This window comes from Triturus cristatus, chromosome 3_2 (assembly GCF_964204655.1).
Source record: "Triturus cristatus chromosome 3_2, aTriCri1.1, whole genome shotgun sequence".
Taxonomy (NCBI): Eukaryota; Metazoa; Chordata; class Amphibia; order Caudata; family Salamandridae; genus Triturus; species Triturus cristatus.
In genome coordinates, this window is record NC_140584.1 from 848,999,231 (window position 1) to 849,016,191 (window position 16,961).

The window sequence follows — 16,961 nt, forward strand, 5'->3', positions numbered from 1 at the left end:
CACAATAACAACCCACTCGCAACTGGAACACTGTGAGTGACCTCGAGCGGTCAACTGCCATTTTATTCAAACCCTCGGCCGCGCCTGACTTCGGGGTGAATGCGACTTAAAGGCGCCATCCGTACAAGCCGGGTGGCTCTCCACATTCTTCCCCACTGTTGCTCGCCCCTTAATTAAACCCTTTTTAGGTCTCGCCTGAGCCAGCGCTTTAGCGCTGCTCTGGCGAGAGCTATAGAAAACGGGGATTTGGAAGTGCAAACAAGTGCTTTTCAGGCCCCCAACTACAGTGCATGTGCACCGGGCGCGCGCACCATTTGGCAGCCTGCGTGTACATTTCGCGGGCGCTTTGATGTTCTCAGTGAGCCGCACGGCCACTGCGAACATCAGAGCGCCGCGAAATGATTACTTTCACTTTAGCGGCCGCACAAGTGAAACATACCCTCTAATTCTTCTTTGGGCCACACCTAACCAACCCTTTCATCCTTACAATCTAACGTCACCTACTTGGCAAACAAGGGAACATTAGCACCCCATCTCTACCTCACGTGCATGTTTTTTTAACTAAGGCCATGTGCTATACTTTTGTGATTTAAAATAGGGTTCCCTTTTTTAAAACTATTTCGGTACTTAAATGGAACAGAACAAGCTTTTGTAATTACTTCTTGATCCAATGCCATACCTAGACATCGCCAACTCTAAAAGTTTCACTACTTTCGCTGCAAACAAACACGGTAAGTTTTTTAAATTACAGAGCTACTTCTCCTATTTGTGCCGTTTTTAAGGTCTCACTGTGCATTTCTCTACCGTTAACTATAAGTGCACCACCACTGCAGTTTTCCTGTATGTGCACTTTTTAGTATAATACAATCCTACGCACTACATACTCCTAATATACAAACTAGCTTTCGCGCTGTGCCTGTACATGCTACTACCATAGCTTGTATAAGCGCCAGCCTTCAACATGTTGCGGATTAAACATCGAAGTGGTGCCTTCCCTTATTTAGACATTTTGGCTCAGCAGCTACTTAAACCGCACTGCTGGCTTCTTTTATTTCTGAGGCCCATCTTCTTTCTTACAGTTCGCTAGGCTGCAGTGTAAGCTTGTACAGTTAGTGTTAATTTCTTTATATACAGGAATAGAATACTGCATGCATTTAAAATAGTGACTACACTTACAGGCTCATATACATCAAAGTTTCACACACACGCTACTTTTAAGAGCACTTTGCATTACTTTTTAATTTGCGCACTAAATGTCACTGCGCTTGCAAGTGTGAGATCGATATCACTGTAGATATAGGTGTGATATCACTATTACTGCAGATGTAAGTGTCGAATATCTATTATATTGGTGTGAGATTGCCATCACTGCAGATATTGGTGTGAGATCACTATTGCTGCAGATATAGGCCTGACATCACTATCACTGCAAATATAGGTGTCAAATCACAACAAGCATTGGCATAGCCGATAGGTCTCGCCTTTGGGACCTTATAAGTGTTTAGCCATGCAAAAGTTGCATAACTAAATACTTATAAGGTCCCAAAAGCGAGACCTATTGGCTATGCCAATGCTTGTTCCTTCTTTGATCTGGAAGGGGTATACTCCCCACTTTATCTCGTCCCTTCTGGTGAAAGATCTTACTAGACGCCTCCATATACCGAGACCTTCGTTAGCCTTCAACGTTGTATGCTTTTCCTGGGCATATTAGTATTCTATCAAATAAAGCAATACATGTGACTCTATCTGAATATTGCTATTTTACAACACTGAAAAAACCTGTTAAAGCCCTCTTCTATTTCCCATATTCACTACATATAGATGCTCATAGGTAAGTATGAAGACTATTCTGTCTGTGCTTGTCAAAATATATGATGCTTCTCCTCTGCTTTGGAGGTACCCAGTACAGTAATCTTTAACATTCACTGTACCTTCCATGAGCCATAATAACACCCCCCAGCATGAGAGGGGGGAGCCGGAGTTTGAGAATGTAGGGGTGGACTTGCTGATCTCCCCACCGGGCACCCTAAACCTCCATAATCCGCCTGGACAAGATTAGCAGGTATGAAAATACAAACATCCCTGCAAAGTAGAAATACTGGGCCATGTGACCCAGTATCTCAGAAATGTCTAAGGATGTGTCTATCTCTAATGAGTGCAACTCTGCCAAAGGATGGAGCTCTCTGTCTAGAAGATGTGTGACATCCTTCCTTGCCTCCCAGCCTGTGCTCTGTCTCAAGCAGGCTTCTCCTCCAAGGGATCTCTGGTGGGCTGGCTTGTTTTGGGCACATAAGACTCACCTTCTCGGTTACATACTGGCATCGCTTCAGATCATGGTCTCCGTCGGGCAGGATTTCTGGTTCCACGATGGGCACAATGCCATTCTAGACCAAGAACAAACCAGTCAACAACTGCCACAATACTCTTCTACATCAAGAACAAATGGGTTACCAGCTCATCAAGGTAAACGCAGCTCAGCATGAAATGGCTCGCAGGGCAAACATTTTAACTACCAGACCTCACCTGTTCGACACCACACACTAGTGTATGAGGTGGCATTCCTCGTTCTCACCTTCTCTCCACACATTTAAGCACAGGTCTACAGCACTATGCAAAGGCGCAGCTGTAAAGTCGCGGCTCACGATGGGGCCTCCTATGCCCTGTGCATCTAGGTGTAAGTAAAGAAGCCTCTCTATGCACCCTGCAGCCTCATTCATGCAAGCAAGACTGCAGGTTCTTATCCTCTGCTTGATGAGGAAGGAGCAGGGGGCACGGATGCCCTGGGGGTTGTGGCACCGGGTATCCGAAGGCCTCACCTGTTGGCAGATGCTGGCGTAGCGGGCAAGGACATTGGCGTTCTCAAAAATGGCCAGATTTGAAGGAGTGTTGTCGCTGATCTTCAGGACGCAGCGCCACTTAGCAAAGTCAGCCCCATCCTTCTTGTACTGGGCGCACCGCTCAGCGAGGCCGTCCAAGCCTGGAAGAGAATCAAAGGCACAGTGAGCACTGGGTGCAACAGGAATCTTTTAACGCAAAGGAGCAAGGGGCAGGAAAAGCAAAGGGTGGCAGAAAAGGTCATCACTGAGACGTGTTTCATGATAAGAAGCTTTTTATGACTGTAAAGGTGCATGGAGGACAGGTGTCCTGCAGAAAGCATTATGTTCACTGAGTTTCAGGTTCGAAAAATACTATAAAATCCTAATCTCTAAAATAGGTATGCTTACAGAAATGTGTTAAAATGTAAGGGAAACAGTGGAGGGGAAAAGACGAGGAGGGGAGACGGGGAGTGAGAGGGCAGTGGGAGGAGATGAGATAGGAAAGAATAGGAAAATGAGAGAGGAAAGGGAAATGAAGAGCCTAGTCTATGACAAATGTCTGTCAAACAAACTCCGCAAACTCCCAAAAAAGTATGGAAATGGGTCATGAGCGGAGGGGTGAGATGTTGGGGGGAGAGGGTAGGGGTGGTTAGGGAAAGAGAGGGGACATGGTGGGAAGGGAGGACAGGGTAGAAGATGGTTAGGGAATGAAAGGGTAGATGAAGGTTAGGGAGGAAGAGTGTTGATCATGGTTAGGGAAGGAGAGGGAGACGGTGAGCTGGGATGAAGAAGATACACCGAACATTTAAATGAAAAAAGGAGCAGAGGATGCAGATCAGCAAACGTGGGCTGCTTTGGTCCGCTTGCGTGCCAGGAGCAGAGAGGTTGCCATTGGTTCTTCATCATGCCAATCAGGAGAACATCTGTTGTTCATACACAACATCCCAGGGCTCGCCTAGAGAGTTATCTGTGCAACTTGTTCCAGCATTACAGAGGAACCAAGGGCATGTTCTTCATTTCTCGTCCCTAGGAACGTGTTGTGCTGTACTATTAGCAACACTGCACTGTGGTAAACGCCAAAGGCTGCTGTAGAAAACTGAAAGGATTGCAGTGTAGCAGGTTCTGGTTTTAACCCAGGCACAAATGGAAACTAATTATTTGCACTATTTATAAAATGTATAGCTGCCTGGCTTCAAGGTATAAGTTAAAATGTCCATATAAAATGTGAAATTACCCTGCACTCTATAAACATCCAGAAACCCTGTAACGAGAAATAGACCCCGTACGTAATTTGTTGACTTCCTTTTTGTGAACAGATCTTTTCATATAGGAGCCAGGAGTCTGTGACAGACCATGTGATCATTCAAGCCAGTTCATCCAAATGTCAGTGACAGCAGAAGTGATGTCACATAACCTGTGATCATCACAGTGTGGACAGCTTTTCTACCATTAACCCCATTTTCCTGCTGAGTGACCCTGGGATAGGCAGGGAGTGGACACTGAACCGGGTAAACAGGCCTCACAGAACCCTCTTTGCTTTCTCTTCCACCCTCAGCTTTCATGACCCTTCAAGTAGCTAGGGCAGAATGTACCAAAGGCACCATAAAAAACAGAAAAGTGAGCCATGGTAATGATTTCTACCACTGGCAATGCGTAATAAATGTGATATGTGTGGTGAACGTTTATGCTTTGTGTGGAGATTAAAGCTTTTCTGTATGCCCATTTGGGGGCTTAGTAAGTGATCTTTGTGCATACATGTTTTGTGTTACTCTACTTGGTTTCATTTTTTAACAAGCACTTGCAAAGCCAACGTTCTGGCATTGGTGCCAGCCTTTTGGCTTTGTCAATGGTTGTTTTGTCATTGTTTTTGCAAAACTTTATTTTTGAGGAGTTGCTGGGCACTAGCCAATATACAAAATTGAGGCTGGCTTAAACCAAAACAATTTCTTTGGTCTCACAAAGCACACTTTGATATAATAGTCCCTGATGCTGAAAATAACTACTCTATGTCAATGAGCTCTTTACAAAAGAGCACAATGCTGTCACTCACAGTGAAGTTAGTCAATGGCTAAAGCTGGCTGACCAACCGCCCCATTATACATCCTGCAGTGGGATTAGAGGTATTGTTGTGGATGGTAGTAGCTGTGCTCTGTGGTGGTTGTATTTGTGGTGGCGGTACTGGTGGTCTTGTAGGTGGTGGCAGTAGGATTGGAGTATAGTTGGTGGTAGCATTGGTGGAGGTGATATTGGTGGTTTGTTAAACAAAAAGCAATTAGAAGACCATGTCAAGTTCATGATAAAAGCATTCAAAAATGCCTGATGCTGAAAAAACAGATACATTTCTTTACACAATAATTGCGTGAGATAAACTAATTGAATATGAAAAAGGGTATAATGGTTCCATGTACATTACAGTGCAAGCATTCAATAAGAAACAGAATGATGCACCAAAAATCCAATAGCATGAAGAGAGAGAAACATTCTTTCCTAAGCTGATCTAAAATGAGATTGATAATGCATCAAGCCAACAGCTGAAAGAGGCGGATCCAAAAAAGGAATAGTTGAAGAGGACTATTTATTGTAAGCAATGGATCTTGCAGACAGCAGAGCTTTCAACCGAGAGAGAGAGAGAGAGAGAGAGAGAGACACGTGTGCCACAGTTGGCATCGAGCCAATCAGCCTGTTTTAGAGAACATTAACTACCTTGAGTTGTGGTCTCTCCATCGGTTCCTGCCAAAGGGACGACACCTTTATCCACCTGTGAAGACATTACATACAGTTTAAGCAACAAGAGGAGCATTCATGAGAGACCTTTCCCAGCAAGCAAGAGCCTGCACTGTGCCAGCAAAAGGCAGCCTAACACAGGGCGTCCCCAAGGGACGTGGTAGGCCCCCCTTCTGTCTAAAACCTTCCACTACATTGCCTGCCTGCCAGCTTTCACCTACACGAGATTGTACCCTTCCAGACATGAGACAACCTGTAATGAGCGAAATGTACATATGTCGCAGTGACTCAGATGAAACCCAGGAGCAACAAGAGCGGTGGACGTCATGAGCCACACCGCTAGACACTACACAGCCACCCATTAAACATGACATCCCATTACAAGAAAAGGTACAGCCCCTTCGTGAGGAATAGCACACTCCTCTTACCAAAGCACAGCAGCTGACACTGCCTCACACGGCGCCTCACCGACATTGCACTATTGTGATTGCTCACTGGCGATGAGATGCCTCTCAGTTTCCATGCCCTCAGTCCTATAGCTCCTCCATCACTGAAAAAGTGTTACCCGTCAGCCCACATCCATGACCTCTGTGTCACTGGTCTGGGAAGCCTCCACCGGCTCAATAGGTCTATAGCTTAAGGACTCTGCCCTGGGATCACCTTTCTGAGATCGTTCACCCACAATCCTATTACTAAGGTGGAGGAATCTGGGTTACAGGGGCACCGGGAGACGACTACAGAGGCTAGTGCCTCTGAAGGGCCCACCGGGTGGGACAGAGCCAATCAGATCAGTTGTCTTATCCAACGCTTTTACAGCCCTCTGTCTATTTCGAAATATTTTGGTTCTCTGTAGGCAAGACCTCCTCTGCCTCTCCATACATCTTGATGGTTTCCGTGCCCCTTAGAAGATCGTTGCCCCTTCTTTGTCCCCAGAATCCTGACTATCTATATTTAGGATTTCAGCATGAGTCCTTCCAACGCCCGCAAGTCTTCTGCTGTTCTCCTCAGCGGCTGAGTAAAACCTACGTTTCAATCGTAGCCTTTTCAGTCCATTTTGAAGTCCTCCACTAGTTCCCACACTCTCCACTTCTCTGTGGCAGCCTCCAGCGGCCTCATGTTACCCTCCTGCCCACAGCCGCACGGTGTTTGAAGTATATCCCATCTCCTCCTCTAGAATGACTAACACCCTAATGTTCCACTAACCTATGGCAGCTTCTAATGTGCTTCTTCTCTCATAGCATCCTTCTCCTCCCCCTTGAGATCCTGCACCTCCCCCATGGAAGCCTCACCAAAGCCCACTAACACTTCAGTCATCTTCTGGCAAACCACTCTGCAGTCCTCACTGTGGTCCGTCGTCCATCTGGGCCCCCTAAAGCAAACTGCTGAGTGCTCAAAAACTTTGTACCTTGATTCCCACCACAATCCCTTTGTCTTTGATGATCTGCACAAAGTCGGTGCCGCAATCTGCTGTCTGGTACATGGTTTCATGGAAGAAGATAACTCCACCAATGCAGTTCTGCATCCGCTCATCCGCGCTGAAGAGGATCTGGCGATACAGCCGGCGGTTCTCCTCTGTGTTCTCCACCCCAATCTGGTTCAGGCGCTTGGCCATGCTCCCTGAAACGAGAGGAGTGTGCGACATCAAGAACCGTAGTGCTGTAATGAGACTGCTGCATGGCTGTATTAACAGGGACACTGCAGCCCTGGCCGCACAGTGAGAAGTGCTGAGAGTAAATGGTAACTGCAGAGCGGACTCTGCTGCCGCTGTTACAGCGGGGCCTTTTCTACACAGCGGGCTGTGAAACAGTGCAGACAGTGCCACTGGTAGTAACTGTGTTTAGATGTGGCGGAATTGCACATAGGTGTATAGTGGGCTGTAATGTATCTCTGATGCGAGTACAGCAGTCGTGGTACTGTGTGCACGGTGTGGCAGTATCAGTAGGGTCCTTATAGCAGAGACATAAAGATATAACAGGGCTTGTTGTGGCAGGGACAATAGGCCATGTCAGTAGACAACAGCAGGCCACGATGTGTCTGCGACATTGTGGTTGTGAACTGGCTTTACTGTCGAGTATCTGATGGTAGGGATATTGTAATAATAGTAATGCAGCAAATCACTGCCAGGGACAATATAGCATGAGCAATCTAAACACCTGCACTAAGAAGGGCACGGTATTTGGAACAATGAGGAGCGGGCAGCAAAGATAACTGGCATGGAATAGACAAAGTAAGGCACCTTGCTGTATCGGGATTTGTATGATGGGTTTTTTTTAGTTGTCAAGTCTCACGTTGCAGGTATTATAGAGTGTGCAAATAGTTGAGTCCTAGTAGAAAGTCTTGAGAGGGGCACGTAGCATTGGTCTCGAGGTAACACAGAGATTCATTTTTTTTTTAATTTCTTTTTATTAACAGGTTAAAGTCAATCTCTGCGGTACATCAAGTCTTAAGGTATTCATGATTACACATGTGGGTAATACAGTCATGATTGGTACATTATTACCTTATAGCATTTATGGTGATTCCCGGACATCTATTTCTGGCAATTGGGGGGGAGGGGGGGTGGGGGGGGGTAGAGATAGATCCTCGATAAACATTCCAAGCGTTCCAAATGGAAACCCATTTACGGGGACAACCTCTAGCTACATACACCAATCCATGTCCCTTGTCCAGGCCTCCTCGGTTGGGACGTGATAGGCTCCCCAGAGTTGTGCTATGTTTCGTTTGACTATCATGAGTCCTAGCGTCACCCATGTCCTCTGCGCCCCTTTCAGATCCGTGGTTTCCCATACATTTAGCAGACATCTCTTTGCCTCTAGACGGATTACCATTGTCAGTGCATCACTCATAACTGTGTGGATCCTGTCCAAGTATCGCTGTATGAGGTCGCATTCCCAAAGTATGTGTAAAAACGTACCCGTCTGGCCACACCCCCTCCTACATTCACCATCCACCGCTCTTCCCAATTTCACCAGGCAGGGTCCTGTTATATACATTCTATAGAGTATCTTGAGCTGGACGAGGCGCAGCCTAGCTGAAATGGCCACCTCACGTGGGGAAGCCACTGCCTCTGTCCAGTCTTCGTCATCCAAGATTATCCCGTCCTGTTCCCATTTAACTCTTGTAGGACGGAGTGGATCACCGGTATGATTGATAAGTTTCTTATATGATAATGAGATTGTTTTTGTGGGCAGGTAGCCGTCTAACAGCCTATCCTCCAAGGGGGAGGAGTTTGGGGGTGAGTCGCCGTGTGGTATGTGGGCCTGCAACGCATGGCGAACCTGCAGGTAGCAGAAATACTCTGTGTTTGCTAGCTCAAGCTCCTGTTGGAGGGACGCAAAGGTTTTAACTTCTCCCTTCACCCAGAGGTCGCCTATTCTAGAGATTCCGATGAGGTCCCAGCGATCATAACCCTTGGACTTCCATAAATTACCCAGTACCTCTGAGTCCCATAGAAGAGTTGCTAGTGTGAGCTTGTAGTTCCAGCCAAGGCTACGGGTAGCCGTCCACCACACCTACACCGAGTGTCTGGTCGGACCCGTCAGCAACTTTATGCCGCTCTTGGAGTATAGTGCCCTATTGTAGTTGCCGCCGGGAAGCAGCCATCGATCCATGGTGTATCCGGGGTTGTCCGCTCGTCTGTAAGTACCATGATTTATTGCTGCCAGATGAGACGCCCAGTAATAGCGCTTAAGGTCTGGTAGGCCGATTCCCCGGTCATACCAGGAGAAAGTGAGCATCGCAAAGGCTATACGGGCACTACCCTTCCACAGCAGGCTTCTCTGCAAACTTTCTATTTCTCGAAAGTAGCTTGCTGGGACTGGATCGAGGGTATTTTGCAATAAATACAAAAATCTGGACAACACCATCATTTTAAACAATGCTGCCCTACCTAGCATTGAGAGCGGGAGGGCGCCCCAGACAGTAACGTCTCTTTTGAGGCGCTGGAGGGGAGGAAGGTTTCGGCTGAACCTACTTTTAGGATCTGCTGTGATATATATACCTAGGTATTGAAACCCTGTTGTAGTGACCTGGATCGGGCAGCCCCTCGGGAGAGCAGGCTGGGGTCCACTGAGGACATAGAGCATAGATTTCTGACAGTCGATCGAGTAACCAGAATGGCGGCCAAAGGAGGCGAATATGTCAAGCACTATATGTTTAAGGATGACTTTGGGGAGGCGAGGAAGAGGAGAATATCATCCGAATACAAAGAGATGCGATCTTCCCCGCCCTCCGCCCACTTCAGGCCCCGTAGAACCGGGTCTCGGTGGATCCATGCGGCCAGTGGCTCAACACAGAGATTCTTTGAACTAAGATATAGGTGTTACAGAGCCGGTGCAATGGCCTAATTGCATCACTCTAACACAAAAGTATGGCAAAAAGAATTAAGTGTGAATCAAGAATGGGGTATGAAAAAATAGCCATCACCGAATCTATGTCGTGTAATTCACAAGGTTACATGCATTCTCCACTGGCATATGTCCTGCTTCACAAAATAATTCCGAGTACTGTTGACCCCTAGATGTAGACTCCTACCTACCCACACCAGCTAAGCAAGCAAGGTATCCCATCTCAAATACAAACATCATGCTGGGCCTTGCAAGAACAAAAACAAGCTTCTCTCTATAAGGACTTGCATGTCTGTGTCCCCATGGAAATACAGAAGTGTAAATATCAATCCCCATCGTTTACTCAATCCAAGCATGCAGGACTCACCGACAGATTCATCAGCGGCAAGGATTCCTTTCCCAGGTGCAACAATGGTCTTAGCAATGTCCGCCAGTTCCTTCTTCTGCTCCGCAGAAAGTGCAGGGTACTGGTGAGTCATGATGAAATCTCTGGTGTCCTGGTGGGATAACGTGAGACAGGGCAACAGTGAGGTGGTGGTTGTATCTTGATAGTCTACCTGGAGTGTGGTAACTGGCCTACCCCAAGGCCCAACAAAATTGTCACCCAAGGTCTGAATAATTTCAGAAATTATTACCCAGAGTAGTATACAAGTTCCCAATACATGGTCCTAATAAGCCCTTAAATCGCAAGGATGAAAACTCCACTTCCAAGACTGGCTTTTTGGACTTTCACAAATCACCCAACTCATGTTCCCTGAATCCCTGATCCCTTCTAAATACTCTAAAAATAATATTCACAAGACAATCTTTAACTAAAGAAAATAGATTTCAGACACACAAGCTAGGAATTTTCAGAAAACTGCACTGCATAGGAAATCATCATCAATAAGAAAAATGTAAACTAATTGAAACACTTTACTGATATGCTGGTTAATTCTGATAAGACGATATAAATGAATTAACATTATTTGATGAAACAATGACAATCACGGCATGTGGGTGTATCTTTGCTGCCAAAGATGACCTCTACGTTTATATCACGCCTGTATTTATTGTTGAAGGTTGGTCGGGCTCACCACTTTGAGAAAGGATCAATTGAGCCGAAACCCAATGGGTGTTGCCATGTACTGCATATAAAGTATGCTATAGAGCTGCCCTGGAGTGCCCATCATTCTTTGGCCTACTGACGTTTTGTGGACCATTGAACGGGGATCGGAGCCCACGACGGAGTACCTGCACACATGGTGGACAGGACCCCACGTCGGCGATTCTTGGTAAGTGATAAATATTTATATCGTTCAAACACTGGTGCCCCTAGAGAAAGGATGCACTCGAACAGCAGCTTGCTTGTGAAAGCCTTTATTACAACAAAAACTGCAACATGCATTCTGATAACAGTTCCAGCCTGACGCGTTTCAGAGCTCCTTGCTCCTTTCTCAAAGGCTCAACACTGAAGTTCACAAGCGGACACCTTGAAATAATTAATGACACGCCCTCATGTGTATATATATATATGTATATGTTACAACCAATCCCGACTTAAGTAAAAATCGGACACCGACACAGGAGATGCTTTCGAGATATATATATATATATATATATATATACATATATATACACACACACACATATATATACATATATATACCTCCATACATACATATATATACATACATACATATATTATAGTTATAGTTAGGACCGAGTTTCCATAGGAAATCTGAAAATTCTATTTTGAATAACTTTGGCGCCGGTTGACGAATCCTCGCGAAATTTTCAAAACTAATGGGGCACTCCGTTCAGCTCCTACCCTGAAAGTCTCGGGGTGATTCGTCAAGCGGGGGCCGAGAAAAAAGGGGAGTCCCAAAACGCGTTTTCCCCATGCATTTTTCCATAGGACCTTTAGTCGAAGGTACAGCCCGAACGGCTGAACAGAATTACTTGAAATTTGGCAGAGAGGTAGTGCTCAGGTCAGGGAAGTGCCTTTTGCAGGTCTGGTGTCAATCTGTTCAGTAGTTCCTGAGAAAATAGCATTTAAAAGCATATAAATATCTATAAGCGCGCACCGTGCGAGCACCCTAACGTGCGCGAGCGTAATTCTGATTGGTGGTTACATGTTAGTCAACGTTCGAATCGGTCGAAATCAGGAAGTGTCGGCCGCCATTTTGTTTGTTTTCAGTGCGAGAGTGAAAAAGGAAGGTGGCGAACGTGAAAAGGTGGCAGAGTAGAGAGTTCCTGACCCCATAGCCTTTGTCAGGGGGTCCCTGAAGAACCCCGAAGGCAGAAAAAAATTGTTTAATTTTTTTTTTTTTTAAACCGCGGGGGTGCGCGCACGGTGAAACCCCCCTCCCCCCCCAAAAAAAATGTTTAATACGTAGTTTACTGTAAAATAAATATATAAAAAAATAATAATACATAAATAAATTAGCATTTAAAAAACCGTACAAATTCACTGAAAAAACCATAGGTTTCACACACGTTATAGTTAGGAATTAGCATTTAAAAAACCTTGCAAATTCACTTAAAAAACCATAGGTTTCACACATGTTATAGTTAGGTGGATATTTCACTCGTAAAAAACCAATGAAATTCCCCCGTTATAGTTAGTTCAGATAACTATAACTCGCGCGACCGCCACTCTATCACAAGGATGATGTCATCAGTGATGTCATGAGTGATGCTACTGACCATGTCATGAGTGATGTAATATGTGACGTCATGAGCAGTGGATTGCGGGCACGCGAGTTATAGTTATCTGAACTAACTATAACGGGGGAATTTCACTGGTTTTTTACGAGTGAAATATCCACCTAACTATAACATGTGTGAAACCTATGGTTTTTTAAGTGAATATATATAAACATCAGCGTCGATTTCCAAAATTAAAGCGCGCTCTCAGTTGCAGTTTATAATGTAACGTGTTTCGAGAGAATACACTCCCTTGATCACATGAGGGAGTGTATACTCTCGAAACGTGTTACATTGGTAATAAAACGTCTGTTACAAACTGCAACTGAGAGCGCGCTCGCGCTTTAATTTTGAAAATCGACGCTGATATCTATGCCGGCTGTGGCTCTACCGGCTTCAAAGCGCCAACAGACAGCGGGCGGATCTCCCAGGAGGAGCCTTGTTCGTAACAGAAAATATATACACACATATATATATATATATATTCACTGAAAAAAACATAGGTTTCACACACGTTATAGTTAGGAATTAGCATTTAAAAAACCTTGCAAATTCACTGAAAAAAACATAGGTTTCACACATGTTATAGTTAGCTGGACATTTCACTCGTACAAAACCATTGAAATTCCCCCGTTATAGTTAGTTCAACTAACTATAACTCGCGCGCCCGCAATCCACTGCTGAAGACGTCACATATTACATCACTCATGACATGGTCAGTGACATCACTCATGACATCACTGATGACATCTCAAATGACAGTGTTGACGGCTTTTCCGCACTGATGACGGCAAGAGCCAGAAACGCGTCTGCGGATGTTTTATAGCCGACAAATACCCCGTGAGTGCACCGGACCTTGGGAGTACCATGAACTCCTTGTTTTTGCTGTGTAATAAGTGGTTTCCACCACCACTTCCCGGGTTGCACCCGCCGCGAGTTTGGCTGGCCCTAGGTGGAATACTGTGTTTTGGATTCAATTTGGGCTGCTGAACCGCCGCTTACGGACTCTGTTGACCTATTCAGGTTGTGGCTTATACAAAGCTAAAGTGCTTCACTATATGTGGGACACTCACAGAGTTTTCGTTCTAACAGCGGCAGGCGAGGGGATGGTTTTTATTGACGGCTTTTCCGCACTGATGACGGCAAGAGCCAGAAACGCATCTGCGGATGTTTTATAGCCGACAAATACCCCGTGAGTGCACCGGACCTTGGGAGTACCATGAAATCCTTGTTTTTGACATATATATACATACATACATATATATACACATATATACATATATATACATACATATACACATACTTACATATATGTATATATATATATATCCATCCAAAGCAGCGGTATGCTGGTGTGCGTCCTGCAGAAAAGGCAGTGTTACCGCTTTATTTCAAACAGCACCCGACACAGGTATTGGCACGTGTTTCAGCAGCAAAGTATTTATCAACCATAATGCGCCTTGCTTCAAACAGTTTTTATGCTCCTCAAGTGATGCAAATAACATGATCACAGACAAAATACTTATAAAATGGGTCAAATTGCAGAATGTAAAATCACATATCACTGGAAAGTCCTGCTGATGCAAAATAGATACTTTCAGTCAACGTGTTTCGAGAGTATACACTCCCTTGATACACTCACATGAGGGATTGTATACTCTCGAAACATGTTACATTGGTAATAAAACGTCTGTTACAAACTGTAACTAAGAGCGCGCTCGCGCTTTAATTTTGGAAATCGACGCTGATATTTATGCCGGCTGTGGCTCTACCGGCTTCAAAGCGCCAGCAGACAGCGGGCGGATCTCCCAGGAGGAGCCTTGTTCGTAACAGAAAATATATACATACATATATATATTCACTTAAAAAACCATAGGTTTCACACATGTTATAGTTAGCTGGACATTTCCCTCGTAAAAAAACAATGAAATTCCCCCGTTATAGTTAGTGCAGGCAACTATAACTCACGCGACCGCAATCCTCTGCTGATGACGTCAGATATTACATCACTGTATTTAGACACCTATTTACCCATGTCTTCTTCCATTAATCTTTAGCTATACATATATTACAATTTTTTTTTTTCAGAAAGACACATATGTAATCAGTGATGTAATATCTGACGTCATCAGCAGAGGATTGCGGTCGCGTGAGTTATAGTTGCCTGCACTAACTATAACGGGGGAATTTCATTGGTTTTTTACGAGGGAAATGTCCAGCTAACTATAACATGTGTGAAACCTATGGTTTTTTAAGTGAATTTGCAAGGTTTTTTAAATGCTAATTCCTAACTATAACGTGTGTGAAACCTATGGTTTTTTAAGTGAATTTGTACGGTTTTTTAAATGCTAAGTTATGTATTTATTAATATTTATTTTTTTCAGGTTTTTTATCATGCGCGCACCGTGCGCGCGCTGTGGGCACTCAGTGCGCTTCGCGCACCGAGCGCCCACGATGCGTCGTGCGTGCCGTGCGCGCACGGTGCGCGCACCCCGCGCTTTTTCATCAAAAAAATAAATGTTTTTATCTCCCTTGGGGGTCCTTCAGTGACCACCTGTCAAAGGCTAGGGGGTCAGGAACTGTCCACCCTGCCCCCTTTTCACGTTCTCTACCTTTGTTTTTCACTGCCTCAGACTGCCAGAGACAAAATGGCGGCCGACACTTCCTGATTTCGACCGATTTGAATGTTTACTGACATCTAACAACCAATCAGAATTGCGTTCGCGCACGTCACCGTGCGCGTACGGTGCGCGCTTATAGATATATATATACTTTTAACTGAAATTTTATCAGGAACTACTGAACAGATTGACTCCAGATATTCAAAAGGCACATCCCTGACCTGAGGACTACCTCTCTGCCAAATTTCAAGTAATTCTGTTCAGCAGTTCGGGCTGTACCTGGGACTAAAGGTCCCTATGGAAAAATGCATGGGGAAAACGTGTTTTGGGACCCCCCTTTTTTCTCGGCCCCCGCTTGACTAATCACCCCGAGACTATCATGGTCGGAGCGGAGCGCCCCACCTATTTTGAAAAATTCGCGAGGATTTGTCAACCGGCGCCAAAGTTATTCAAAATAGAATTTTCAGATTTCCTATGGAAACATGGTCCTAACTATAACTATCTACTGGCGACCGCCAGTAGATAATATATATACATACATATATATATATTCATATATATACATACATATATACATATATCGCCTTGTCTCCATAAACAGTCGTCGTTTTCGCTGTCAAAAAACCAGAGTGCAGACCACAGGAATCGTGTTACCATCCAAGATTTAATCAGCCACAGCAAACACAGTCGGCATGACGCGTTTCGATCCCAGAAGGACCTTGATCACATGACGCGCCCATACATCTCACGGTTCCTTAAATTGCATTTTTTTACTTTTAACTTAAAGTGACATGCACGCAGAAATTCAGTTGGGTTATAGACACAGATGAAACCTTAAAATGTTAACCGGTTTCACATTATTACTACATAAATGTGCAAAATAGTCAATGTTAAAAATTGTTTTACAATGCTAAATTACATTTAAAACCAATTGATATATATACATTGATGTGAAGTATATAGGTGTTGTCTCCTAGCAATCAGACATGATTAAAAAACAACCTCATTTCAATAAATAAGATTAAAATTAACCAATAAATATCTCTGATTTATTAAAAGGAAACCTTATACTGACATTTGTCAAGTGCAACATCCAGGTATAAATACCCTGTTATTAAGTCTCAATAGGTTAATTATTGTAGACGTTGCAGTAGATTCAATGCAGTTTTATAGAGCTGTGTCTGCCAACGCTTGACTCAATAAGTGCATGTGGAATTGTGCAAGTGAAAAAATTGTTAAAGTGCTTAGTGCAAATGTATACTTTTTTGTTCCAAAATTTTTGTTAAGAAATTTCTAAAAAACCCGAGGTGTATGTGAATAGATTGAGAATAAAATATATACAAAGCGGCATATGGGAATACAGAATATGGACATAATATTCCATCAAATATTCTTTGCTTTTTAAGTTTTCCAATGTAGAATATGTAAATTTACATGTTTAACAGATGACAAAGTGTGTGTAAAACTATGGTTGCCTTAAAGTCAAAATGAAAGAGGGAGAGGCAGGGAGACCCGGTAAAGTTTCATAGGCAGGTGTATAGGTCTTCAGTTTGATTTAGGCCGTTAGGATGCTTTGTATCCAAGTTTAGGATGTACCTGGTCTCTAATTGCCTAAGTGCTCTCACCCGATCTCCTCCTCTTTTCTTGTGAGGGATATTGTCTATCAGAAAGTATTTTAGAAGAGTGGGGTCAGATTTGTGGCAATCCTCAAAGTGTCTTGCAACAGGATAAGACGGATCATTGTTTTTGATTGCTCTCATGTGCTG

General features: G+C 44.3%; 1 protein-coding gene across 1 annotated transcript in view; it reads right to left on the reverse strand.

Annotated features, from left to right (window-relative positions):
* The window catches only part of ALDOC (aldolase, fructose-bisphosphate C), a 120,639-nt gene that overhangs the window by 20,300 nt on the left and 83,378 nt on the right, over window positions 1-16,961 (reverse strand). Inside the window, exons 2-6 of the mRNA XM_085649118.1 lie at window positions 10,254-10,383; window positions 6,946-7,157; window positions 5,520-5,574; window positions 2,817-2,977; window positions 2,301-2,384 (exon numbers count right to left, since the gene is read on the reverse strand). Coding sequence (XP_085505244.1) covers window positions 2,301-2,384; window positions 2,817-2,977; window positions 5,520-5,574; window positions 6,946-7,157; window positions 10,254-10,365 — 624 coding nt within the window. The 5' untranslated portion in view covers window positions 10,366-10,383. The remainder of the gene's footprint in view (window positions 1-2,300; window positions 2,385-2,816; window positions 2,978-5,519; window positions 5,575-6,945; window positions 7,158-10,253; window positions 10,384-16,961) is intronic.